This window comes from Canis aureus, chromosome 18, assembly GCF_053574225.1.
Source record: "Canis aureus isolate CA01 chromosome 18, VMU_Caureus_v.1.0, whole genome shotgun sequence".
Taxonomy (NCBI): Eukaryota; Metazoa; Chordata; class Mammalia; order Carnivora; family Canidae; genus Canis; species Canis aureus.
In genome coordinates, this window is record NC_135628.1 from 28,575,635 (window position 1) to 28,603,516 (window position 27,882).

Consider the following 27,882-nt stretch of genomic DNA (forward strand, 5'->3'; position numbering starts at 1 on the left):
ACCTCTGTATGCTGCTTTCAATAGAGCAGAGCACTTAAAGTAGAGTACACAAGGAAATTTTAATGATTCTAAAGTCAAATGAACTTAACTCAGTAGTTGTCTCATTTATCACCCACTTTTTCCCTTCTCATAACTGAACAAAGATCATGGCTGGCAAGAACTTACTCATTAAAACAGCAGCCTCAAAAGATCTTTTCATTTTATAAAGTCAATATTCTTAGGGGAAAGGGTATCCTGATTTCAACTGTCAAATATTACTAGTTGTGAGCCAGTATCAGATATACATGGAATTAATCCAAGTATTTGGTATTATTTTACTTTACTTTTTTTTGGAGTTCAATGTATTTGTTCATCTTATGTATTATAATACATTTACCTATAGATGCTCTGAGTTTTTAAAAAAATGCTACAAGCTGTTATCATCTTGAGTATAAAGAGTTGATACTGGGCAGCCCTGGTGACTTAGCGGTTTAGCGCCACCTTCAGCCCAGGGCGCGATCCTGGAGACCCGGGATCGAGTTGCACATCAGGCTCCCTGCATGGAGCCTGCTTCTCCCTCTGCCTGTGTGTCTGCCTGTGTGTGTGTGTGTGTGTGTGTGTGTGTGTGTGTGTTTCTCATAAATAAATAAATAAATAAAATCTTTTAAAAAAAAGTTGATACTATTACCAACAGTATCATACTATTCCCTCCTTCTCTAGATGCACCTGGAAGCAAGGATTTACATCCACTTATTACACAACCAATAATCTATGCTGGGTAGACAAACTTCTATTTAACTTCGGATCCCCTTTAATCATGCCTGTTTCTTCTCCCTCAGGAGGAGTTAGGTACATGCACTCTGTTTTCCTTCTTTCTTTTACCACACAAAGTTCAGTAAGTGTTCCTTCTGGCCATTACCTCCTTATATATACACATTTCTATACTTTACCAGTATACTGGTATACTTAACCTCTTAAGCAATTATCTCAACAGCAACAAAAATCTCACTCTGCTCCCCACATAAGATGAGAAAACTAGTAGTGGTATCACCCTTGCAGCAACTTTCCAAAAAAATACTACTTTTAGAATGAAATTAGATGTAATATGGAGCTACCTGAGAAATTCTCTAAGGTACCCATAGTTTACATTAAGTATGAAATTTTTCACCTGTTTATCTTCCTGCTATTTGGTACAGTTTTCTTTAAGCATATAACGTTTTTAAATATTTCATATTACATTGTACTGATTCTCTTCCTTACCTAAGGTTCCTGTATTCATTGTAAGCTAGTTACCTTTAAATAGGCTTTGATGGCCCAAACTGGGAATCCAACCACTTACATATAGTGTCATTAATGGGATTATGTGTTTTTCATTAAAAACAAGTGGGTCCAGGTTTTAGAAAGATGCTAAATAAAAACCACATAAACTCTGAAATTGCTACACTTGCACTACTTAAAAGTGAGTTTCATAAATTGAGTTTAATTATAATCTGGATCCAAATTGTTCCTATATAGTTTTATCCTTCATTAGCCATGATGGCAGCTGCATTTTATGTCCATTTCAAAATTACATATCCTGGTAAAGTTGCTGTTTCAAATGTTTCATTTGGATACAGCTGTTGTCACTGCCATAAATTCTATTTTCTCATCATTCAACCTGCCCCGTCACTCTTCCGTAAAGTCAGGGTGGGAAGTAAACAAACAATACAAGGAAGAGATGATAGAGATCAGTGGAGAATAAATGGACATGACAATTTTTATTGGTGTAGAGAATTAAAGACAAACCTCTATATGAGTTCTAGACAATGATTTCCAGAAATGGAGGAAGTTATCTGCCACTTTTGTACTCAGCCAATTTATTCCTACTGGTTTTTTCTTCTTTGTATGAATTCTTTTAAATTCAATTAGCCAACATATAGTACATTAGTTTCAGATGTAGTGTTCACTACTTCACCAGTTGCATAAAACACCCAGTGTTCATCACAACTTGTGCCCTCCTTAATGCCCCTCACTGTTACTCCATCCCCTCACTCGCATCCCCTCCAGCAACACTGTTTGTTTCCTATAGTTACGAGTCTCTCGTTTTTCTTAATTCCTATTGATTTTTGTATGATTTTTAATGATACCAATACATTCCAATTAAAGAAGAAAATGTTTGACTATGATGGTTCTAAATAAAATGCCTTTCTTAAATTATGCAATTCTGAAACATTAAATTCAAAATAAATAAATATATATTTAAAATGCAATATATACAAATATAAAACGCAAACATGATGTTAAATTCATCCTAACAGAAAGGATAATAATAGTATACTATAACTGTGATGAGCAATGTTATTCACACACAGGGCTGTCTGTGGGATGAGATGGGGCAGGGAGGAGCAGGTGAAGGAGCAAATATAGCAGTCTAGACCAGTGGTTCCCAAAGTGTAGTCTCCAGGTAAAAGTAACATCATCTGGGGCAATTTGTAATTCTTCAGCCACACGCCAGACTTACAGAATCAAAAACTTTGGGGATGTGATTAATTTTTAACAAGCCCTCCCAGTGATGGTAATGTATGCTAAAGTTTGAGAACCACTGGACTACAGGGACTCAGAGATAAGAAACCTAGGTAACTAACTCTTCATCTGTTTATTCACATGACAATGCCCATTATAAATAATGACTGTAACTAAAACCTCTGAAATATCTTTACTACGTCACTTAGAAGCAACAGTCATAATTCTATCCTACAATGATGTCCAGCTCTACATTCAACATACAAGTTGGCAGGCAGACTATTGAGGATGTGAGGAAAGGTTGATGAGACAGTGGAATATCTGGGCAGCTGATCTGGGTGTGGCACTCACAGGGTGAAAATCTTGGCAAAAATTTCCTTTTGTAAATCCTGAATATAATATTATACTAGATCCAACCTCAGGAGTTGGATAACTCAAGGATATCAATATGACAAAAGGATTTTTTAAAGAATGCATAGAAACAAATTATCCTTTAATGATCCATGCAGAAAATTCTTTTAAAATTTGTCCATGATTAACGTGATATCGGACCCTACTCCATCATTCGTAGACTTGAATTATGTTTGTTCCAAAAGTGACACCCTGTTCCTGCAGGAATGGGTGTTGGCTCTGCTGATCACAACACTATGAGCCACATATTACACTAGACTCAGAGGAAGCAGGTGCTGAGATTATTATTAAATAGGTATATAGGAAACAGAAGTGGCAGCAAAGAAGGCCAGGGAGGAGAAATATCCTTCCTGTGTGTCAAAGAGAGAAGGTGTAAATCCACAAGCTGATTTCCAAACCCCACAGCACAATTTAAGAGCATACAGACACATATTAGGTCAGAAAGACCATGCCTGTGAATTAGATACCTATGTCATATTTAATAAATATTAATAATGTCACAAAATTTAATCCAAATGCTACATTAGCAGCAGAAGGATTAAAGTCTAGTGCTCAGATAACAATGCAAATGAAATTAGTGCCTGGAAAGCAAACCAGGTTATGTAATCGAAGATTAGTTATAGAATACAAAATTCAAAATTCATTATATCAATCTTTGTCAGACAAAAAAGTCCTTTCATTACTTCAACTGCTTGCTTTCAAGCAACACAAAGCAACATCTTTCATATAAAATCTGCAAATAGTTTAAGAAGGAATCAGACTGACCAGGCTGCACTGGAGAGCTCATCATGGAATCTGGAGAAGGATGAATAGGATGGGATACAAATTCACAACCTTCCTTCAGCTGTCAATGTTGGTCCCGGAGGAGCTGGTAGAGGTGAAACCTAGAATGTTAAAAAAAAAAAAAAAGAAGAAGAAGAAGAAGAAGAAAAGGTGTATGATACAGGTTATGTCAAGCCACAGGAAGAGACAAAACTGGCTTTGCATCTGAGCTCAGCCACAGGGGGACTGTGGGCCTCTGCAGCAGTCATATCAACCTCACTGGTGTCTTAAGTCCTCACCCAAAAAAGAGCAAATTGACCAGTCATGCTTAAAGCACAGAAATATCGTGAACACCAAATAATATGATAGGTGTGGAAGCAATCTGTGAGGAAGAAAGCTGTTCACAAAATTATAGTTTCCTGTTTTCTGTTCACTATAATTTGTTTGCTGTTATTATTATAGAAATTAAAAATATTTTTTGAAATTTGGATGTAAGTGTCTCATTACATAGTATGCTCAAATATCACTGTCAAAGTTCTCCTTGTTAGAGACAGGAGTTCTTAGTGAAAAAAAAAATTAATGGACTAAAATAAGGAACAAATAGGCCATAAACTATCAGAGTGACAGAAATCCTCTACTATAATTTCCATTTCTTCTTGCAATCTTTTGCAGTCTTGTTCCAGCCAAAAGTGATAACAGCCATAGTCTTTCAAGGAGTGGCACTTACGGGATGGACTTCTTGAAAGGAATTTAAGGGACTTTCTGCTTTTAATTTGAATGTACTCTCACTTCTAGACACTTCAGCAAAGGAAAAGCAAATGGAAGGACATTTTCCTCACAGTTTACTGGAATGTCAAAGTTTAAAAAAAGAAGAGGAAGAAGAAGCTTTTAAAGTTGCACTTAATGAGTTTCTTACTAAAATAGTACATCCCAATTGCACTATTTTTATAGAGAGAATGCTGTAACGCTGAGAATTGTACTTCTCTTTATCTTGAGAATCCAACATATTTATTGGGACTCATTTTCCCATCAGTATCTTGAAAGTGTTATTACTATTTTTGCCCAAATGTATAAAGCAGGATATAAATACATATTTCCTTTGAAGAACTATGTAACATCACCAAGAATACCTAGCATACTTCAGAAGGTCTCTACATAGAAATAGACTACTTCCTAAAACAGTTAAGCAAGAGTCATCAGTTCAGCAGGCTACTACTTCTCATCTTACCTTTGGTCCTAGAAAAATATTAAAATATAGTAACAATAAAATGTATACTTTTATAAATCTTCAAAAATTATACTGATGTGCTTATTTTATACTTACTTGTACTTAATTATACTGATCAGCATTATTTTAAGAATCTTAATTTCCATGTTGATGAGAAAGCAATGTCTACAAAAAAAGATGAAAAATGAAAAGCAGAAAACTTCTGAATTTCTGTATCAGCAGAGGCATACTGACATTGACTTCTACATGAAAAGGTGTCATTGTCATATTTTAAAGTAATAAAACCATATGCATAATTCTTTGGAGTCACAGAGTACTTTTAGATGTATCACCATATGTAATGCCATTTTCACATCAACCTTGCTAATAGATGCTTGTAACTCACACCTCCCTTGTTTTTTTTTTAAAAGATCTTATTTACTTATTCATTCATAAATAAATATGTCAGGCAGAGACATAGGCAGAGGAAGGAGCAGTCTCTCTGTGGGAAGCCTGATGTGGGACTTGATCCCAGGACCCTGGGATCATGACCTGAGCCAAAGGCAGACTCTCAACCACTGAGCTCAGGTGCTCTGTCTCCCTTCCCTTTATGAGTGAGAAAAATGAGATATCTATGATCCACTACATAATTAAAAGATAGTAAAACAAAATCAAAACAAATTGAATGAGATTTGAATTTTATAGGCTTTAAAATTAATATGGAGTCTGAGGATTTGGGCATTTTTACTTTTTACATTGCAGTCTGACATATTTCATAAATGCTCTTGATACATTCTTGATTCTCAATGCACAATTTGATTTTAAATTATGAATAACAAAAAGTAAGACACAGGAAATTGTAAGAGTATGTAAGTGAAGTAATACTGAGATGTCTTTCATCAGGGGCTGAGTTACTCTGTGTTTAAAAAATTCTTTTTAATCTATAATGTCACTTTGTTCAATTAATACTTGTATATGTACAAATACAACTAAATTTAACCAGTAATCTCCAATGGTTTAATTGTGATAATAATACTAAAGCCAAAGTTTTACTACTTATCCACAAGTCTAAAATTTAAAAAAGTCTCTATTTCCACACACCTGCCATTTATTTCCACAAACATACATAACAAATGTCCATGACATGCTGATTCATGGCTAGTTGCACATTGGTGGGTTTTGCCTTCAAAGCTTTAGACCTGACTTGCAAAATGAATCTCATATGGAAATATGAATTTGGCTACCAAAATACCAGTAAATAACTACTTAAAATGTAAACTCTGGGATCCCTGGGTGGCGCAGCGGTTTGGTGCCTGCCTTTGGCCCAGGGCGCAATCCTGGAGACCTGGGATCGAATCCCAGGTCAGGCTCCCGGTGCATGGAGCCTGCTTCTCCCTCTGCCTGTGTCTCTGCCCCTCTCTCTCTCTCTGTATGACTATCATAAATAAATTTAAAAAATTAAAAAAAAATTTAAAATGTAAACTCCTCTCTGCCATTCAGCCTTTTTAATAACTGCCTAATCATGACATATTCTTCTAATATTATGAAAGCCTTGTTATCTGAAAACTGTAAAAAGAAAATTAATATTCATTTATATGTTGATACACTCTAGTTTCTGTTTATTGCATCTCCATTCCCAATGAGCCACATTAAACCAAAATTATGATGACAACTAGAGCTGTGTAATTGAACTATGGTCATTTTAAAAATCTATCCTAAAATGTTTCAGGAGTATCGACCCTCTACTGATACATGCATCACATGTGTGTATATGTGTGTGTACACACACATGCACATCATCAGCTACATAAATTTCTCTTTTCTCGTGGCCAACAAACAGATTAACAGCCCTGTTCACACATTTCAGGGACAAAACTGATAACAGAATTTTACACAAATTAAGACAGTTTCTAGCTGCTTGGAAAAGAAAGAGAGGTCAGTAGGGGAACATCTGTCAATGCGAATGGGCTATTTATTCTTAAATCTTCTCCCACTTCTTTATCCAAATGAGCTGCAGAGAAACAGACTATTTTCTTAGAATGGGGGAATTTTCTCTTAGAACATTAGTCATTCTTACAATAAGCCTGATGTAAAAATAATAGGAAACTAGCCTTCAAGTGAGCAGATAAATTTAAAAAAGGAAAAAAAAAAAAAGCAAGTAATGTTGATTGGGGGTACAGATTATCTAAGCAGATATGGAAATATATTTGCCTTCAATTAATAGTTTCAATTAATTTGCACATTGATTTGTCCATGCTGTAAAAATATATACATGAACATTTAAGGAGATAAACACAGGCACAGCAAGAGCAAAATTGCTGCTATGAATCTTTTACCTATTGAGATCCAAGAATAGCTACTTTGGTTCCTAAATATATTCCTTGAGCTACGCGAATCCACAATAAGGGACTAGAAGTCTTGCTTGAAAAAGATCAGTTCTGGGAATCTCTGGGTGGCTCAGCAGTTTAGCACCTGCCTTCAGCCCAGGGCATGATCCTGGAATCCCGGGGTCAAGTCCCACATCAGGCTCCCTGATGGAGCCTGCTTCTCCCTCTGCCTGTGTCTCTGCCCCCCGCCCCCGCTCTCTCTTTCTCTGTATGTGTGTCTTTCATGAATAAATAAATAAACTCTTTAAAAAAAAGAAAAAGATCAGTTCTGACTACAAGTTGGTCAACTGCCTACACATAAGTTACTGCACTGCCATAATATACTGGGATACAGAACAGTTCAACAGTCCAAGGGGGTGACACCTTGCAATGTCTTAGCTTGCCCATGCTGCCAGGGTAAGAAAGGACACTAAGACATTATATCGCCCAAACCCACAATGCTCTCATTAACATCATTGTGGGGTTGTTGCCATAGGTCCTTTAGCCATTCCATCTCCATGGCCTATTCCATAGCAATCACATGGCAAATCAGCAGAAGGTTGTAAAACATAGAAAATTTGCACAAGGATTTCCTCCTCTGATCTTCACAACAGCCCTTTGACATATACTGATAAGCCATTTTTTTAAATATTTCAGTTATTTATTCATGAGAGAAACAGAGAGAGGCAGAGACATAGGCAGAGACACAGGCAGAGGGAGAAGCAGGCTCCCTGTGGGGAACCCCATGCGGGACTTGATCCCAAGATCCTGGGATCATGACCCAAGCCAAAGGCAGACACTCAATGCCAAGCCACCCAGGTGCCCCTGATAAGCCATTATCATTCCTACTATATAGATGAGGAATTTGAAGCTTGAGAGTTTCAGGGATTTGTTCACATCCATGCAGGTGGTAAAATGGAAGGGGGCTGGTCTTTTGACTTTTAGCCTACTGTACTCTGTAGCATCACGATGAATTACACACCACTTTAGCAGAGCTGCTTAAATATCAAGACTGTGTCTACCTAGTCATCACAATTTCAATGACTCATTAAGTAACAAGTCTCCTTTACTAAGGAACCTATCTAGACATTGAATAGACTGAACCCAGTCAAACAAAAACAATAAAACAAAAAATTTTGAATGAATGTCTACATGAATTCTCACAGTACAAGCTTTCATTTCCTTAGATTTGGACTTCATAGTCCTACCACAATCTTTTCTTGTTTTTTTTTTAACTATGGTCTGAGCTTCTTACTAGAGTTTCTTTTTCCCTTGTGGACAATTGGTATTATTTTGGACAATGTATCACTAAGAAAACAATGTTTTTGTAATTACGTAGCTAACAAAAACCATGCATCTCTAAAATATCTTTCCCAGACATAGAGCAAGTTGTAACACACAGCTCAGTCTACAAAGCCATTCACATTCATCCACAGGCCTTTTCTTCTTAGATAGAACCATTAGCCCCAATTCCTCTAAAGAGTTAAGCTCCATGGGCTGACTCAATTTGTTAATCTACTGTAAGAGATTTTATTGGTCAGATAAGCCTACTGTGCCAGTGTACTGAATATCATTCGACCTCTCTCTCTTGCCTCAGAATGCAAAATTCTGCCAAAATTTCGTCCTTAAAGGAAAACACAGGAAAATTACTCTTAACATTCTACTCAATTCAACAAATTCTTATTGAGTGCATACAAGACATTCCATTATCCATTTTGGAAACCTTAGATTATATTTCACTTCTTGATTCTTGCATTTCTTACAAATAATCATCAAAGCCAGTACACTGTCTTAAAAATATCTTTCATATCTGGGCCCTCCTTTCATTACAATGAATGCTGTCTTAGCTTAATTATTGATCTTTCTTCTAAGTATGTATGTATGTATGTATGTATGTGTGTATGTATTTGAAAGAGAGCACCAGCGCCAAGTGGGGGAAGGGGCAGAGGGAGATCGTATCTCTTTCTGCAAAGGATACCATCACCACTTTACTACCTCCCAGCTCAAATTCTTTTAAAACCATCTTCAATGAGAATTCTTAACCAACCACTCCAAGTGAAAGGTCAGCTTCCTTTCTTTATATACCCTCCCACTGCGTCTTGTACCATACTTGGAATAATACCCCTTGTGTTAGATAATAACCCTTCTTATGTTAGTCAAGTACTTTTATCCACCATAAGACTATGTTCCTCAGTTCAGAGATTGTATTGTATTGATCTCAGTAATCCCTACACCCAGCATAGTACCTGGAACATGTAGGTACACAATAAATTCTTGATAAATAAGTCAACAAAGGGGAAGGAGTAAACTAATGAATCTGTAGTTGCCTTTCAGGCAGAATCATTTACCCAGTGTTTTAGTACTGAGTTCTAAAGGACTAGAACATAGTCCTTTGATTTGGGTCCAAAAAAAGTACTCTATAGTTTGGGCCACCTCCTAGGAAGAGCAGAAGGAGATGGGGTGAATGCCTTCATGGATCAGGGGAAGGCACCACACACTGAAAAACAAATTTGCGTGTGAATTATGTTATCCAAGATACCGCCATTTTCTAGGCTTTTCAATTGAAGCGATTTCTCAGATTATTGGAAGAGTTCTGCTTCTCACCTTATTAGCCTCAGCTTTTTCTCCTCTCAGGGAAATCCATTTCTTTTTTAGACAAGCTCTATAAACTCCATGATTATATCAAAATAAGCAAACCACTATTCATCAAGACACAAGAGAATGGGATACAGAGACTTAAGGATACTTATTCCCCTTCAAGTAAGAAGAACAGAAGCAGGATTGTGCAAATAATGCTCCTGACAGTATTTAAATTGTCTTAAGCAATAGGACCCTGGAGACTCCGGAGACTGGGAAACCTATGGACACAATGAGAGCCACACCAATGATACAGTCAATGATTTAACTTCACCTAATACCACAGCAGCCACCCAGTGCTCCAAATCACCAAACACTAATAAAGACTGGCAAATCAACCTCTGTTGGCTCATTCTGGTCCCTGGGCAGTTACCTACACAAGACTACTGGCTTCGCTCCCCACCTGGTTGCCAGATGTTTGCTGACTTCACCTTTGAGCACAGCTAAGAACAGAATATGTCACCCAGAGGGCTACACATGTCACATGCATGCTCTGTGCTTACATTTTAAAAGTAAATAATAAGATCCATTCTAAGACTTTTAGGAGAGCCATTTAAGCACAGGCTACAATGTAGGTGTAATATAGAGCAGGGAACGCAGCTTGGGAGGTTAGTTATGCATATATTTTGCATATTTAAGATGGAATTCAGTAGTCTATACTATAAATATAACTCAATGGTAACATCTAAAAATACCTAACACAATCAGAAGTGGTCTGCTGGTTATTTCATTTCATAAGAAGTTGTTCTGCCAACTACAGTACCTGCACTAATAAAATAGACCTGTTCTTAGCAAGTCTTGTTTTTTAAAACACTGAGCATAGCCCCAGGGACTCCAGTATCCAAGTCATATCCTAAATGGCTTCTATATAACGAAAACCATTTATCAAAAACTCTTACTGCACCAATTTTTATTGGATCATCTTTGAAAGCCCCTACCCGCAACTTCCCTCCTTGGACAATAGGGAATAGGGAGTCACAGCCACCATTATCATCAGTTTGAGTTTAAAACTAGAATCACAATACCCAGAAACTGCAGGACATACAAGGCTCCTTTTCAGTCACGGCAAAGGGGTTGTTAGAAAAAGAGCTTTGTCTACCTGTAAATACACACGAGACAGAAGTCCAAAATAGAATTGTGAAAAGGAGTAATAGTCGAAGTGAAGGAACTTGTAACAGACAACCTCTGATACCTGGGCAGCAGGAGGGCTTTGTAACTCTTACACTATAACCTTCCCTGCAGAAAACTGCCCGATCAAGCATGCTTAAAAGAACCTGGCTCCCGGTCTACTCCCTTGCTAGTGTGGAGGCACGGGTATGATCAGCTAGCCAAATACAAAAGACCTTTATCCATTGCTGCAATTTAGATTGACATAGTTCTCTTTTCCAAACTTCAATATTGAATACATTTTTTTAAATGTCTGTGATTTCTTTAATGCTACAACCTACCTCTTGAAGATCTGATAATCCCTTCATGCAGCAAATTGCCCATGTAACATGTCTCACTAGCTGGGTGGTATGGAAGTCAATTAACCTCTCTGAGCCTCAGATGCTTAAACATGAATTATTTAACTCACCAGGTCATTGTGAGGCTTGGAAAAAATAAATGTAAAATAATCGGTAAGGAGAAAGTGCACAAAAATGTTGACTATTATTATCATTATTAGTATAGAAATTGTGTTGTACTTCAGGCCAAGCTCCATCCCAGGAGGAAACTGTGATACACAGTGCTTCTCACCCTAGAACAAGTTCTGCGGCACAGCTATTAATCTTTCTCACTCCACTAGGGTTACAACAGGGATCTAATTACTAAAGCTTTTCTCCTTTCTTTGCTTCTTTCTTTTAGAAAGCAAATGTGCATTCTATGGAAATACAGTGTGCCACTGTTCGCTTGTGAATATACCCTGTTTACCCTAATCTTTCACTGACTGATGTTACTAATACATTTTTTAAATCACTTCTTGAGTATTGATGGAAAGGAAAGCATAAGAATATCAAAAAACAGGGACAATTATCACTTTGTAGAAATCTGAAAAGAAACAGGAAGTACACTCCCCAAGCACTGTATAAATCCTTCCATAAAGAACTTTTGTTTTAACAGATCACCTTAGGAATTTCAGTAGACACTAAGGCCTCTCCTCCTATCTTGAGGAGGATTTCACTAATCATTTTACTCACTGTTCTATCTATTGCTGTTGGTCATTTCGATTTCAAGCCAGCCAACACATATCTCCAGACACAGACAGTCACTTCCTGAGGGGTGGAAATGACAACAGCAGCATTCCTACACAATGAAGAAGGGAAACGAGATACTCCTTGAGCCACAAGGGCTGCTGCTTGTGCTGCAAAAGATGGCAGGTGCATGGGCTACCTCCCCAATCAATACCCACGCTGTCACTGATGCCTTTTACTCCCCATTTCTCTTTCACTCTCTTTTCTACTAGTCTTCTCTAGAATCTTCCAATTGAACAGGTCATTTACTTCATTGATCTTTTTCTGAAGAACTCTCCCTTAACTAATGAATTGAACCAATCTCCCATCTCACTGCCTTCTTATCTCTTCCCAAAGAACTATAGTTTATACCTAAGATTTATCTCAATTGCATCCCTCTCTGGTTCTTTTCTTGCCCATGCTTTTTCTTTCTCTACAGAGACTTCCTTTGAACACACACTTGTATCTTAGGATACCTGTCAATTTCCAGAATACACTGATATGCAAGAAATAAATCATCACAGGGCACCAGGGTGGCTCAGTCAGTTAAACATATGCCTTCAGCTCAGGACATGATCCCTGGGATGGAGCTCCACATCAGACTAGCTGCTCAGCAGAGAGTCTGCTTCTCCCTCTGCCCCCCCCCCACCCCCGGCTTATGCTTGTGTTCTCTCTCTCTCTCCCTCTCTCTGTCTCCAAAATAAATATTTTTTAAAAAGTAAAGAAAGAAATCATTGCATCAAATACCTTGTTCTTTGAACTTTACCCTACCAATTATTACTGACTTTTCTAACTGACACAGACCTACCATTTATATTCAGATTAAGATCAACCCAGGTTCATGCTATGAAACTTTGTGCACCAAATATAGCATAAGAGCAATAGTTTTAACTATGCTTGAACATAATATTCACTAGGAATGTTCAATATGGAGCCCAGAGGGTAGCTCGGATAGTTCTTGCCTCACAGATTTCACACCAAGGATCTCTCATAGTGTGATCCAAGGACTACCCTGAAAATGCAGATTCAGATACTTGGCACTGATCTAAGAACCTCCTAGATTAGAATCTTTGGGACAAAGGCCCAGAAACAATGTTTTAACAAGCTTCCACAATGATTCTTAACTGAGCCAAAATATGAGAACCACTGAATATATGAACAATTAAAGAAACAAAATAACAAAACAGAGAGAGAGAGAGAGTAACACAGTGAAAAAGTGCACTGGCTTTATAGTCTGAATGACCTTAATGTAAATTCCACCTCGCTGATTTTCTTATTTTATTCTCACAGGCAAATTATTTTACTACTATGACCTTCAGTTTGCTCACCAGTAAGTTGCTGACTCTAAGACTCACTTGTAGGGACAAAAAAAAAACAATATATTTAAAATACTTAGCACAGTCTCAACCAATGTAAGATACCATTATGATATTCAGGGTCTCTGCATTGCAAAGTGCCACTGGAATTGTAAAACTGCAGCCCTCATAGGTATTATTTCTTAAGAGGAACAGGACAGGGCACGTGCTACAGGGATTTGAAAGGAGCTTTCATTGTACTGAGATAGAAGGGAGAAGGTACCATGGCAGAGGTGGCACACAGCTTTAGGGTACTGAATGTGATTGAAACATGCACTGTTGGCAAAAATGTCCTTCCCAGGAAATTTCCTAAGTCCTCTAACACCTCAGTAAATTGTAAATAGCTTCAAGAAACAATTTTAAAATTACCTTGTTATGTCCTTCAACTATTTCATGATTAAAATGATCTATTTTTGTATTCCCATACCATAAATTATTTTCAGTATTAAAATAATCCTCAAAGTTATCTCAAGCTCTGTGCTAGTAACAGGATGTTGGTAGTTGTTTTATGTAGCACATTCCATTCCCTAAAAGATGACAGAATTTTATACAGACTGCTTCTCAAGTACATCATGTTCTTTATATACAAAATGACAGTGCTGACTCCTGCCAGGAGGGGGTACTCTGGATTGTTATACTATTATTGCTGATGGGTTGCAGCTTTTCCATCACCTCTTTGAAGAACTGTGTGAAAGACATCCACTGGGGGTCAGGAAGGTTGCCTTTAACAAAGATGAAGATTCACCTGCTAATGAAGCTAAATGGCTCATGACAGGATCAAGAGACTTGATCCCATTAACAATATACACTAATCAATTAAGCCAACTCACTCTGCGCCAATCTTATTAAATCTCATTATTCCTATGAAGAATAAAGAGAAATTCCTACTCTATTTCAAAAAATGGAGAGAAGTTTCAAATTCTAAAACTTGCAAAAATAAGGTAACAATTACTGCGTATATAAATACAATTTCAGAATTCAAAACAAACTCAGTGCTCAATCCATAGGATGTGTATTTTCTCCGAGTGAGAAAGCCTCCTTTGAAATGGAGTATCTGCCTAAAAACAAAGGGGCTGAAGCAACTCATTTTACTGCAGGCAACTTCTATTAATGTCACATAGGGGAAGATACAGTCTTTGCTTTCATATTCCAGTTCTGCAGGAAAAAATATTCATATATATATGTGTGTGTATATATATATATATATATATACACACACACACACACACACATATACACATACACATATTAAAATAGACTGAGACAGATCAACACATATAAATAGCTCAATGCAACATCTGTAGCAGTCCTTAAAATTGTATTAAAGTCCTTGCTGTTTATCAGGTTGGTAAATCATATCAGCTCCTAGTTATTTAAATTGCCAGTTGCCGGGCAACCACATCTTCTGTCAACTGTCATTCACTCTTAAGTTCCTCTGCAACACTCCTTTAAGAAAAAAAATAGTGAAAAATTCTTGAGATGCTTATTTTGGGCATCAGAAATGCACTTAATTTTATCCTTGAGCTTAAAGAGTCTGAGACTTGTGTGATATTGAGAAAATAAACACGTTCAGTGAGTTGGAGTAAGAGCAGTACAGGTAGTGATGTGGATGAGTACCCAGACAGAAAAGTTGAGAGACATTGTTAAAGGAAGTTTTTCCTCTGGAACTTGGTCCACGGTAAAGGTATGTTTGTGATAGAAGCGTTCCAAAAGAAAATACGCACTGAGGGAAATAGGTGATTCTCAACAAAACTGATGTCTAGTTATTTTTATAATCATGCACTCACCACTGAAGGATGAATAAGCATTACAGTCACCAGTAATCAACAATGCCTAGCTTCTGACAAAAAAGAAATAATTACAAATAATTTACTGCCATCTCATGAAAATTTCTACTATATAAATGTTTCATTTTCTTGGATGTAAATCAGCATCCATTTTACTCACTCCAAGAGTTATCTACCAGTAGTATAAAATTCCTCTTCAAGGTCAGAGTGCTCCTCAGTCACGAAGATAATATAATGCAGTATCTATGCAATTGACTCTACCAATACAAGTAGTTCTAGAAGTGTTGCTCCCTGTCTCTCTGGACCTCAGTTTTAAACTAGATCATCCCTGGGGGCACCTCAGTGGCTCAGTGGTTGAGCATCTGCCTTTGGCTCAGGTAGTGATTCCGGGGTCCTGGGATAGAGTCCCACATCAGGCTCCCCACAGGGAGCCTGTTTCTCCCTCTGCTTATGTCTCTGTCTCTCTATGTGCCTCTCCTGAATAAACAAATAAAATAAAATCGTTTAAAAAATATAAAAAAATAAACTAGATTAACCCTGAAGTTCTTTGTAGCAATAAAATTTCATAAACTCATCAACCTTTAAATTATATAGTTCTCAACAAGTGCAGCCTGTATAAAACTGGGCCAACCCAATAAATCAGACTTGTGTTGCTACAGGTCACAAATACAGAAAGATACACATATGTAAATAAAAAGCAAATTATTAAAATGAACAATTTACTGTTATACAAACATTTAAAAATCAAAAGGAATATCTTCATGACTTCAAGAAGGATATAATTTCTTCAACAAGACAGAACTTGTCAACTTTGAAATTAAAACCCTTGTGCAATCAAAGAAACTCTGGAAAAGTGTAAAGATAAATCACATTGAGGAAAAAATATTGCAATGAAAATAGCCAACAAAGAATTAGGAACAGGAATATTTTAAGAACACCCATGAATCAGTAAGAAACCAAACCAAAACAAAAAAAGAACAATTTAAGAATAGGAAAAGGAAAGGAATGGGCAATGAACTGAAAGGAAAATTTCAGCAGCCAATGATTATATGAAAAGATGCTCAATGAGATACCAATCATGCTCGTCAAATTGGGTATCCTTTTTAAAATCGTATAATCCTAGTGTTGGCAAGGATATGAAACAACTGAGATTTCACTTTCAGAGAGCATATTCTAGACACGTACCACTTAGAATAGAAACAAAACTATGTAGTCAAGAGGAAGATTTATAACACCTATGACCTGTGGGAGGCAGAATAATGATGTCCCTAAAGATGTTCGTGACCTAATTCCCAGAACCTGTGAATATGTTACCTTATGTAGCAAAGGGGGATAAAGGTTGCAAACAGAATTTAGTTTGCTAATAAAATAACCTTAAAATAGGGAGATTATCCTGATTATTCAGGTGGGCCTGATGTATTCACAAGGGTTCTTAAGAGTGGAAGACAGGCAGAAGGCAGATGGAGATGTGACTATGGAATAGCAGAGAAATGCAACAATGCTGGCTTTGAAGACAGAGGAATGAGGCCACAATCCAAAGAAATTGAGCACTCTCTACAAACTGTGAAAGCAAAAAATGGATTCTCCCCTAGGGGTTCCATAAGAAATACAGCTCTGCCAACACCTCTTCCATTTAACCCATCAAAGCCTGTGTTAGACTTCAAATCTCCAAAACTGAGAGACAATAAATTTGTGTTTTTTTAAGCCAGCAGGTTTGGGGTAATTTGTTTTAGCAGCAATAGGAAACTAATAAATGACCCAGCAATTATTCTCCTAGGAAAATTCTCCCATGCGATTACTTGGGCAAAATCACAAAAAAATGTTCACAGAAAGATTATTTAGAACAGAAATTTTGAAAATGATCTAAATGTTCATCAACAGGACAATGAATATATGAATACAGTGCTAATATATAATAAAAGAATACTCTATAGTAATTAATATAAAGGACCGATAGCTATATGCATCAGTATCGATACATTTCAAAGTTTACTGTAAATTAGTGAAATAACCAAGACATTATTTGTACAGCATACCATTTGTAGAAGGTCCAAGAACATACAAAATGACATGGTAACATTAGTGAATAAATATATTATAGCTAAAGAATAAATAAATTGGTAGGAATGATAAATACCATACCCCCAATAGCTCCTATCTTTGAGTGAGTGCAACGAACAGAGTGCTTCAAATACATCTTAAAAGTTTACTTCATAAAACAAGAAGTCCTGGGCAGCCCAGGTGGCTCAGCAGCTTAGCACCGCCTTCAGCCCAGGGTGACCTAACCTGGAGACCCTGGATAGAGTCCCATGTCAGGCTCCCTGCATGGAGCCTGCTTCTCCCTCTGCCTGTGTCTCTGCCTCTCTCTCTCTCTCTCTCATTCTCCCTCTCTCTCTGTCTCTCATGAATAAATAAATAAAACTTAAAAAAAAAAAAAGTCCTGAAGTAAACAGGATAAAATGTAAATATCTGACAGGCACATAGGCATATATATTAAATTATTATTAAATTTATTGTTCATATTTTTCTGTTACTGAAATATTTCACAATAAACAACATATGCTCAATGATGTATTTCCCACATGTCCACTGACAAACAGGCAACCCAATTCTCTCCAAGTTCACAGAAAATGATCTCACCCAAGGAAGTATCCCTATTAACTTGCCAATTAAAAGACAAAAATACCAAAAAGCAAATATCAATATTTGACCCAATTTTTGTAACCTTCCAAATGTACACTGAAGTAAGCAAATTTTTATTTTTCTTTTTATTTTAAGCAATTTCATCTTACTTCTGAAAGTCAAGAAGTAATTCACATTGGGAGAATTTCTTCTGAGTGTCTCCAAATAGGCACACCCAGGTGTGAAGAGGTCTATTTGTAAGTGTGTATTTATGAAATGGACTATAATAAATATGCTGTCACCTTTCAGACCAAAAATTGAGATGGTTCATTTAGAAATACAGTGTTTTAAATAGTTGTCAGACAAAATGATATTTTAACTATCATCATAAAAATGCTCCATCAATAAGTAGTAATAAACTTGTTTGCTAGAGCACAAATATTAGGGAAAAAATATAAATCTCCTTTTTGTGGTTTAATATTTTCCCTTTATTTATACTTCTATCAAACATGTTTCAATTCCTATTTTTATCTTTTTCAAGTGGCAATGTCTGTGTAAAGCCCTAAGGGCACTAAGAGTAGGAAATGACTATTCTGCTTCTTAGGAAAATATAAGAAATGAGGGGGTTTTCCACTTTGTCTGCTTTTCCTACTGAACTGGAAAACTTTAACTCTTTCTCTAGGAAGCATTCATAACTTAGAATACTGGCACTAAACTGTTTTTGATACAAGAAAAATATAACTATAACCTAAGAATAATGTATAATAAATATATGACTGGTGAAAGCAGAAGCATTGTACTAAGCCAATTGTTATTAACATAAGGCTTACTTAACCTCTAGAAAGCCAAGATCCCTGTCCTTTGGGGCTGAGAAAGCTAAATTAATTATATTTCATTCTGGGTAGCACAAATTTAATACTTCTGCCTGCCAAAATGCCAACCACAACATAAAAAGCAATAATAGCAACTCTAAAGAAAAACATGTTCCTTTGTTCTTTCCCTAGCCAAGCCTGACTCCCGACAATATACTTCAATCAACAATTCTGAATAGTCAACATGAAGACATGTCATATGATTATGCCTAAAATAAAAAATAAATGTACCATTCCAGGTTAAATTTATATAATACTGTTTGAGGTATTAATGGACTAAGAACTATCATCTAGGAAACAGTGACTTAACTATTCCAGCCAGATAATATCTTATAATCAAAGCTTATCACTTTGATAACTTGCATTTATGCAGAACATTACTACCTACAGCATTCAAGAATCACTCTTCAATAGAATAGAATCTTCTTCAATATGACCCCTTCTGCTTCTTGATCTTACCTTCTGTTGTCCTTTTCTCTAACCAATCAGCATGAAGACACCTGGGTTGGTGTCTACTAATTTTCTACCTGTCTCTTCTCCAGAGAAATGTCATCTCTTATGCTATCCACTTCTTCTGAGGGGTCTTCCTCTCTGGCTAGGATCATTTCCTCCTAGGTCAAGTTCCTAGGTCACACTCCCTAAACTTAATGGAATAGGGATCTCTGAAACCATCTTGGCAGCGCTTTCCTCCTTTAGAGGAAATTCCCCACTCACCTCAGACAGACAGATCACCTCTACTGAAAAAATCCTCTGTAAAAAACTCATCAAATTCTTCCATTGATGAATAGATTATAAGCATTTATTTTTTTAAGATTTTATTTTTTCACACACAGAGAGCGAGGCAGAGACACAGGCAGAGGGAGAAGCAGGCTTCATGCAGGGAGCCCAACGCGGGACTCGATCCTGAGTCTCCAGGATCACACCCTGGGCTGAAGGCGGCACTAAATCACTGAGCCACCCAGGCTACCCAGATTATAAGCATTTAAAAGATATTCTTTACAGGGAGTTAAGATATGCCTCTCTGTAAGTTCTATGTACTGCTTTACTTCACTCATTCTTCTCTGGGTGATCCATAATCTGTTATGTTATATATTCATTCAATTATTTGAATGTTATTCTTGTTCCCTTCAAATCTTTAACACCCTCTGTTTATCCAAGTAAGCCTCTGTAACTTAATACCCTCAGCCCCATAATATGCCCAGCTCCCACCATCAATCACTCTTAAGCTAGCATATGACTAGTAAATGCTTGGAGAGAGTACAGTGGCATATAGGAAATAGCAAAGCCCTTACCAGTTCAGCCAATCTAAAAGCATACTACTGCACTCAGTCCCCTCACATCACCCTGGGTTTATTACTTCAAATTATTTACTTCTAGTGACATTATCTTACTTATTTGTTGCTTCTTGTTGGGTGTATGTCTCCCACTGCTAGTCTACAAAGTCCATGAAAGTAAAGATGCCATCCACCTAATTCACCAGAGAACAGTACCTGACATATGACAGTCCATATATACCATTGATTCTTCAAATAAAACCTACCTAAAGTATTGCTTCTCAATAATTTTCACCGGACATATTCATATATATTCTGGATCTCTTATTGACCTATGTCATATAATGTCTAAGTGCCGACCATAAACTGTGGAAATACAAAATGAGTGAAATTTAGTTTTTGTGGGCAGGGGGGGTTCCCAGAATTGGTGATGACAAGGTTAAGTTCTGGGGAGGAACATAAAGATATCATTCAAAACATGTATTTGTAACAAACATGAAGCACTGCAACGCCATCCTGTTTCATTTTTTTCAGACTTCAGGAGGTTTGAGACTTCAAGAAGGTTAGAAGAAATGTTGCTACTATAGGTACAAGGAACAGCACTGGTGAACAGTGCAGAAGTAAGAGAAAGGACATTCTAGGAACTGCTACCAAAGAATATGATGGCCAAGGAGAAGGTTGCGGGGGGGTGGAATGTGAGGAGTGGACTTGGGAGTTATCAGGGCAGATTATGAAAAGGAGGGCAGCGAGAGCCTCTGAAAGAATTTTAACAAGAGTATGACCTCATCAGGTCAACATTTAGAAAAACAGAAAATGCTGGTGTCAGAATAGTGCATTCAGCAGAGAAGGGGATGATTAGGGGCAGGATGATGGGGAAGAAGCTGCTGCAGAATTCCAAAGAAATGACAGGAGAGTGAGATAGGAGGATGGACAGGGACCACAAGAGTAGGCAGCAGGTATATTCAAGGCAGTAGAGCCAACTGGGTCAAATGATAAAAGGGTGAGTGAAAAGGGACATTAAAGATGACCCCCAAGCTTTCTGACTTGATGAACTAGAAGGGGGAAGGGGGCCCAGTCACAGAATCAGGATCAAGAATAGGAAACAAGAAGCTCAGAAGCCTTCACCTTCCTAAACAGAGGGAAGGAAAGACAACATCAGTATGGTGCTCCCTAAGAACTGGTATTTAAAGGGATCTTACCTCCTTTAGTCTTTTTTTTTTTATTTCCAAATTTTCTTTAAAAAATGTGTTCTTCATAACCAGAAGATATTTTTACTTCTGATTTTTTTCAATAAAACTGGCTTTGTTATTTTGTTTCCTTATTTCCCATTGAAGAGTCTGAATGTCATTAAAATCAAAACTAGATGATCCATGTAGATAGATTTAGGGGTTTGGAAGTTTTATTTTTTGGCATAAATATAACCACCAATATAAGACTGTGATATTACCAGGTGAGCCATGTCAACCTGGGTTTTAATGTGGTTATCTGTTACATGCCAGAAAATTTTTGTGTAATGCCTACTACTAGGTCATACCGTGTATAGAGCCAAATTCTGCACAAAATTAATAGGTAAAATAAAAGGGACACTCATTTCCTCTAAACTAGTTTGTTTTCAGTTTTTATTTAGTTATAGCAGACACTCATCTTACTTATAGACTTAACATCTTGGACATGGTAATTTAAACAGATTTTGTCATCCCTGCCAATAAACAGAACTCTTATATAACACGCCATCTTCATAAGCAGATTGACCACAAGCACCACATACGTGGAATTTTTTCAAAAGTGTCTTAATGTAGACAGTTGTATGGTAAGGGTTAACAAACAGTCTAACTCCATCTCCTGATTTCTTTGAGGAACTTTTTTCTCTAGGTTTTAGGAAAAAATCATTACTAGTATTTTCTACAAAATTCAAATATGCCACTATGGAGATTTATTCATTTAGCACAGTCTAGGTGCATGGAATACACCAGTTACAAGAGATGAGGGGAAAAAGCTCCCTCCCTTCATGTAACTTACATTTGGGTAAGAGAGCAGCAGAGGGTAGAGTTTTCATATTTCCACAAGGTAACTGTAAATCTGAAGTGGTTCAAAACTAAAAGAACCAAAGAAGGGAACTGAAGGATCTTGGTGGGACTGAACACCCAACAACTAAATCCAATGGTTCTGTACATGCTACTCATACAATGGAAGATTTTAACATAAGAGGATCCCTCAGCTTGGTAAGTGTTTGCTGCTATAGGTTTGCTTCACAGACTCAAGTGCAAAAAGAGATGGAATCACAAGATGTGAGCATAAAACCGAATACTCTTGACCTGCCAAACCCTCTGAAAGGGGGGATAACCAGGTTCCATCTCAAGAGAAGCAAAAGTCAGCAGCCCTATGAGCCACCAGAGATGAAAAGCAGAGGACCAGGTGAACTGGGAGGCTTTCAGATTCACTTGAGATGAGTTGGTCCCAAAAAGGCCAAAACTCTATGGCCAGTTGTCCCTTCTGTTCAAAGCAGAGAAACAGCTGAGAATTAACAGAACACCAAGTCCCCTGCAAGATGAAGAAGGGACAACAAAATTCTACACAGTAATGCTGACCTCATCCCAGGAACAACAGAACAGATTCTCTTAACATCTTGGGGGCACTGCAGACTCCAATGCACTTAATCTTCAAGCATGCATTTTTTTCAAAAGAGAGAAGAATCTCAAAGATAGGAATGAGAACTGCCAGAGCAGGTAGGAAGGAAGAATAGGCAAGGTGAGGGGTCCCCTCTGAGGGTTACTCCTCTGATTATTCTGGAAGACCTTATATTTTAAGGTAGAGTTCACTGAGTCAAATTAAGTTACTTTTTTTAGGCCAAATGAAGGTACTTCTAATTTCTTCCACCGTCCCATACAGCGGGTGAGGAAATGGAGGAGATCCTTAGACATAGGTTCTTTGTAGCTTAGGCCCATTTTCTCTAAGCAACAGAAGAGTAACTCTTACACAGACAAGCAGGTGGGCAGGGGTTGGGGGTTGGAATTCTTCTGGTAGGACTTTTTACTCAATTAGGATCTAGGAAAATAGTCCTAAAACAATGAAGAACTAGGATCAATTTGATAATTAAGAAGCTAAGGATTTGAAGGTGCCTGGATGGCTCAGTTAGTTGGGCATCTATCTTTGGCTCAGGTCGTGATCTTGGGGTCCCTGGGGTCCTGGGATCCAGACCTGCACGGGGCTGGCTCCCTTCTCAGCAGGGAAATCTGCTTCTCCCTCTGTCCCTCCCCCTGCTCATGTGTGCTCCCTCTCTCCCTCAAATAAGTAAAATCTTTAGAAAAAAAGAAAAAGAAAAGAAACCAAGGATTTGTTTAGGGAACTCATGATTCAAGGAACTGATAGTATATTGTAGGCCCTATCCAATATTTGCTTTCTGTATCCAAAGCTCTGATTACACTATGGTATTTAAAGTCTATAAGGCAAATATTTTTTAAAATAGTATCTTAGAACAAGATCAAGACTGTGGTCATTTCAAATTAGTAATAATGAAATGACACAAGTAACTAAGAAAAAAGGATATATGAAAATGCAAAGATGATGTAGTTTTGGAATATACATGGGATTTGGTGGGGTGAGGTCGGGAGCCAAAAACCAAGAAAGAATTCTTGAGATGTCTGGTGTAAGGTGGTGGTTTTATTAAAGCACACGGACAGGACCGGTGGGCAGAAAGAGCTGCTGCACCTGGGTTGTGAGGGGAGGCTGATAATACACTCAGGAATTGTGGGGAGGTAAGAAAAACGGAGGTTTCAAAAGAATTTTCATATGTTAAAGAAGACTCACAGGGTACTGGAAGCCTTGCCATTGTCAAGTTAAGGTTGTTTTTCCTTCGAGCAAGGCATTAACATTAAGACAGTTGGAAGCTTTCTGGAGGAACAGTACTTTCTGCCCACTTCAAGTATCTGCCAATGGGCTGCAGGTTATAAGGACATTTAATTGTATCTATATTTCCTTCTGGAAACTAGGTTATTCATAAAAATGCTTTGTTCTTATAAATTACTAAAAGATTTGTAAACTGAGGGAGACTTGTGTCTTACAGGATTGTGATCTCTGTAAGTTATCTATCTGTTTTTCCTTTCCTTAGTTTTGGAGCAGCCAGGAGTGCCTGAGGAAAGTCACACAAATCCCACAAGGTGAGGAGCGATTTGCAGGATGTCAGCTTCTGCTTCGTGCTCAGCTTGCCTTCTGTTCCCTCATCAGAGGTAAAAGATAAAATCCAGCCCATTCCATGCCCCACCACTACTCTGAGAGCCCTACAGTTATTCGGTCAGAAAATACAAATAAGCTCCAAATGCCCCAGCCGTTTAACATTTTATATGATGAAAGAAGCCGTCTCAGTATCTGTATCACAAGTACCCTGGAGTGTTGAAAACTTGCCTATTTATTCTGGGATGTTAGTCCTGAATATTAGAACTTCATATTAGAACTTAATATTCCTTTCTGAATACCAAAGTTTTAAAGCATTTACTATGCAAAATTTCCTGCCCAACCAAACCAGCAGTTCAGGAAGCAGAGTACTGCCTGTGGGTTCTGATGGCTTTTAGACTCCATGTACCTGGGATCAAAGGCAGGATTTTCAGATAATTTTAAAGCCCTTGCTAGGGTGCTCAGAAAATGTTCAAGGCTTTTAAGTTTATCACTAGATGTAGAGGGAGGAGAATCTCTTTTCAAATAGATAATTTTTCTGCAGTCCTGAAAGTGCTTTTTAACAAACCATAATCACCTCAGTCAGATGTACTGCAACTAGCAAGGGAACAATACAGTTTACTTTTGAAAGGACTCTGCAAAATACTCATTACCAAACAATAGAAGCAGTGCTTCAGCAAGGGCCTCGGTTCAACTTTAAAATGCTTGAAGCCGAGGGTGGCTTGCTTGCTAATCAGGGCACACAACTTTTCACTAACTATAAAGAAGCTTGTTTTCATAGTGGCTGGTTTATTCTAAAGAAAAATGCTGTTCATTGAGAATTTTATTTTTATGAAGGAACAGGAAGTCAAATTCTACTGTAGCCACTTGATTAAAAAAAATCTTACAATTTGACTTTCCATACAAAATGTGACCTTCAAATTAAATGCTATGTCAACAAAATAGCTTTGTTTTTAACTTAATATTACTAGAGTAATTTACAGAAAGAACCAAGATAAATACATTCAGTGGTATAAGCATATACATTAAAATCTTTGGTAATGGGAACAAAATTTTATTTTTTCAAAGTATTGCATACCAAGTAACAACTTATAAAAAAAATTTCTAAGTTATCATAGTTAGATGGATGTATTTATTTACACAGCTAAATAAATGGAAAGTCTTGAATAATCCATTGTCCAAATATAATTACTAACAATTCCCCTACATAATATAAATTACCAGTGTAGTTTTCTAATTGTATTTGAATTAAAATAACTGTAAGAGATGAGATGAAATCTAGATCTAGTCAGAGTAACATGTTTTCCTAAGTTCTAAGGAAGATGATGTATTTTAATATTTTTCTTATTTTAGAGTGCTCAAAGAAAAAATCTGTAAAATAACTTGTATGCTCATATTCCAATTTTTTAAAAATACAACAAAACTCATAACCTTTAATTTCTTCTTCAGACTAATTCTGTCTTTGTGGAGATAGGCCATTTTCCTGCTGCCAAGAATCCCTGTGCACGGGACCATCCTTCCACCACTGGCTTGTCATCAGAGCCTCCTTTCTACAGGGGGAAGAGTCCCCTGTAAGTCTAGAGATTTCACTTTAGCAATACGTGAATTTTACCTGGGCAATGAGTGCCCTGGCTTTGGCAGGAAAAAAACCCTGAATCCTGCCCTTCCACTTTTCATGAATTGAGGTTGGATAAGGCCTTGGACTTCTCCAGGGTGTTATATTCATTTCCTAGGGATGCCGTAACAAATTATCACAACTTGGGGCCTGAATCAATAGAATTTATTTTGTCACAGAAGTTCTGGCAGCCATAAGTCTAACATCAATTTCAAAAAAATAAAATCAAGGTATCAGTAGGGTAACACTCCCACCAGAGGATCTAGGGGAAAATCCATGTTGCCATTCCCATTTTCTGGTAGCTGTGGTTTTCCTGGGCTTGTGGTGGCATCACTCCAGTCTTTGCCTCTATGGTCACACTGCTTTTTCCTCTTCTCTACGTGTCACATGTCCCTCTGCCTCCCTCTTATAAGGATATATGTGATTGTATTTAGGGCCCACCTGGATAAGCCAAGGAAAATCAGAATAATCAAAAATATCTTAATCACATCTGCCAGGTCCATTTTTGGCCATTAAAATAACATTCAGGGGGCTGGGTGGCTCAGTCTGTTAAGTATCTGACTCTTGATTTCAGCTCAGGTCATGATCTCAGAGTCGTGAGACCTAGGCAAGGATCAGACTCCATACTGGGCATGGAACCTACTTAAGATTCTCTCTCTCCTTCTGCCTTTTCCCACATACATTCATGTTCTTTCTCTCCAAAAAAAAAAAAAAAAAGTAACATTCACAGGTTCTGAGGATTAGGATGTGGATATATTACAAGGTCCCATCATTTTAGCTTACTACAGGTACCTTGTTTGATCCAACATATTACAAAATTGTTTATGAAACCTAACAATTTATTCTCTATGAGTCTCAGAAAACAAAATAATAGCAAAACAAAGTATGTGAAGATTATAAGTAAAGCATTATAAGTTCCATAATTTCTTGGTGCCAGAGGGTAAAATAAAATGTCAAGAAAAGGTCCAGATTATAATGATATGATGATGATACACGATATATTAAATATTTAATATCCCTAAGCATATTTTTCACTATCTAAAATACATAACTTTTTAAATATTTTAAAATATATTTGATTAGGGACATTTGGGAGGCTAAGTCGGCTAAGTGTCTGACTCCTGATTTCAGCTGGGGTCATGATCTTGGGATCATTGAAACAAGTCCTCCAACAAGCTCCACAGTGGTGGAAATCTGCTTAGGATCCTCTCCCTCTGCCTCCCCCCCACCCTTTCTAATAAATAAATAAAGTCTTTTAAAAAAAATCCATTTGATTACCAGGTTTAGAAATAGAAGATTACTAGAACTGTTAGTAAACACAGGTATAATCATAACATTTATTGGTTTAGACCCTCATGCTAAACATCATTATCTAGGGTGCCAGGAAGGTGTAATGAAGAGGAAGAAGTACTATGAATTGAGCCAAGTCCTAGATTTACATCCCTGCCTTGCCCATGACAAGGTGAGTGACCTCAGACAAGCGCTTATGCTCAGTTTGCCAATCTGTGATATGACAAATGTCCCTAGGCATTTCCCAGCCAATCAAGATTCATAATGAAACTGAAGTTGAACCCCTAATTCCTTGGTTGGTGCAAGTCCAAAGTAATCCTCTCTCTCATTACCAGTTCCTAGAGAGGTTGGAGCCTGTCACCCTTTCTGCTTCTTGAGCTCTCTCCAGCACTATCTACTTATGCTAAGAGTCCATGTCAGCACAAAAGTAAGAATACTAATAATCACATCATCATTATCATCAGCATTATCAGCACCTCTATGGAAAGCTTCCCACCATCTTGGCTTTGGATCCCTTTTTTTTCTACCCCCTCATCTCTCTTCCCCATTCCCTCCAACTCAGACAAACCTATGAAATCCAATCCCTTGTCACATGATTCTGTGATCCAGTTCTCACTCTGACATCTTGGAACCAGCAACAAGAAAGGAGAGAAGGCGAGGAAAGCATCAAGTATGTCAGAGGTTCATGGGGTCTCCCCAGAACCCTCATCAAGACTGCACACTAACACATTTCTTTTCCTACCAATAGGTTCTATTTTTATCAAATTGATAAGACCTTGTTATATTTTAAATGGGGCCAATACTATGCACTTGGAAAGGTAAT

General features: G+C 37.4%; 1 protein-coding gene across 4 annotated transcripts in view; it reads right to left on the reverse strand.

The window, feature by feature from the left end:
- The window catches only part of HDAC9 (histone deacetylase 9), a 1,013,161-nt gene that overhangs the window by 849,318 nt on the left and 135,961 nt on the right, over positions 1-27,882 (reverse strand). For 3 of the 4 annotated variants that reach the window (XM_077856623.1, XM_077856624.1, XM_077856625.1), the window contains one exon: positions 3,658-3,776. In XM_077856623.1, the coding sequence (XP_077712749.1) occupies positions 3,658-3,682 (25 nt within the window). In that variant the 5' untranslated portion in view covers positions 3,683-3,776. Of the gene's footprint in view, positions 1-3,657; positions 3,777-4,978; positions 4,998-27,882 lie in introns of those variants that run through there. The other variant, XM_077856626.1, reaches the window with a different exon arrangement.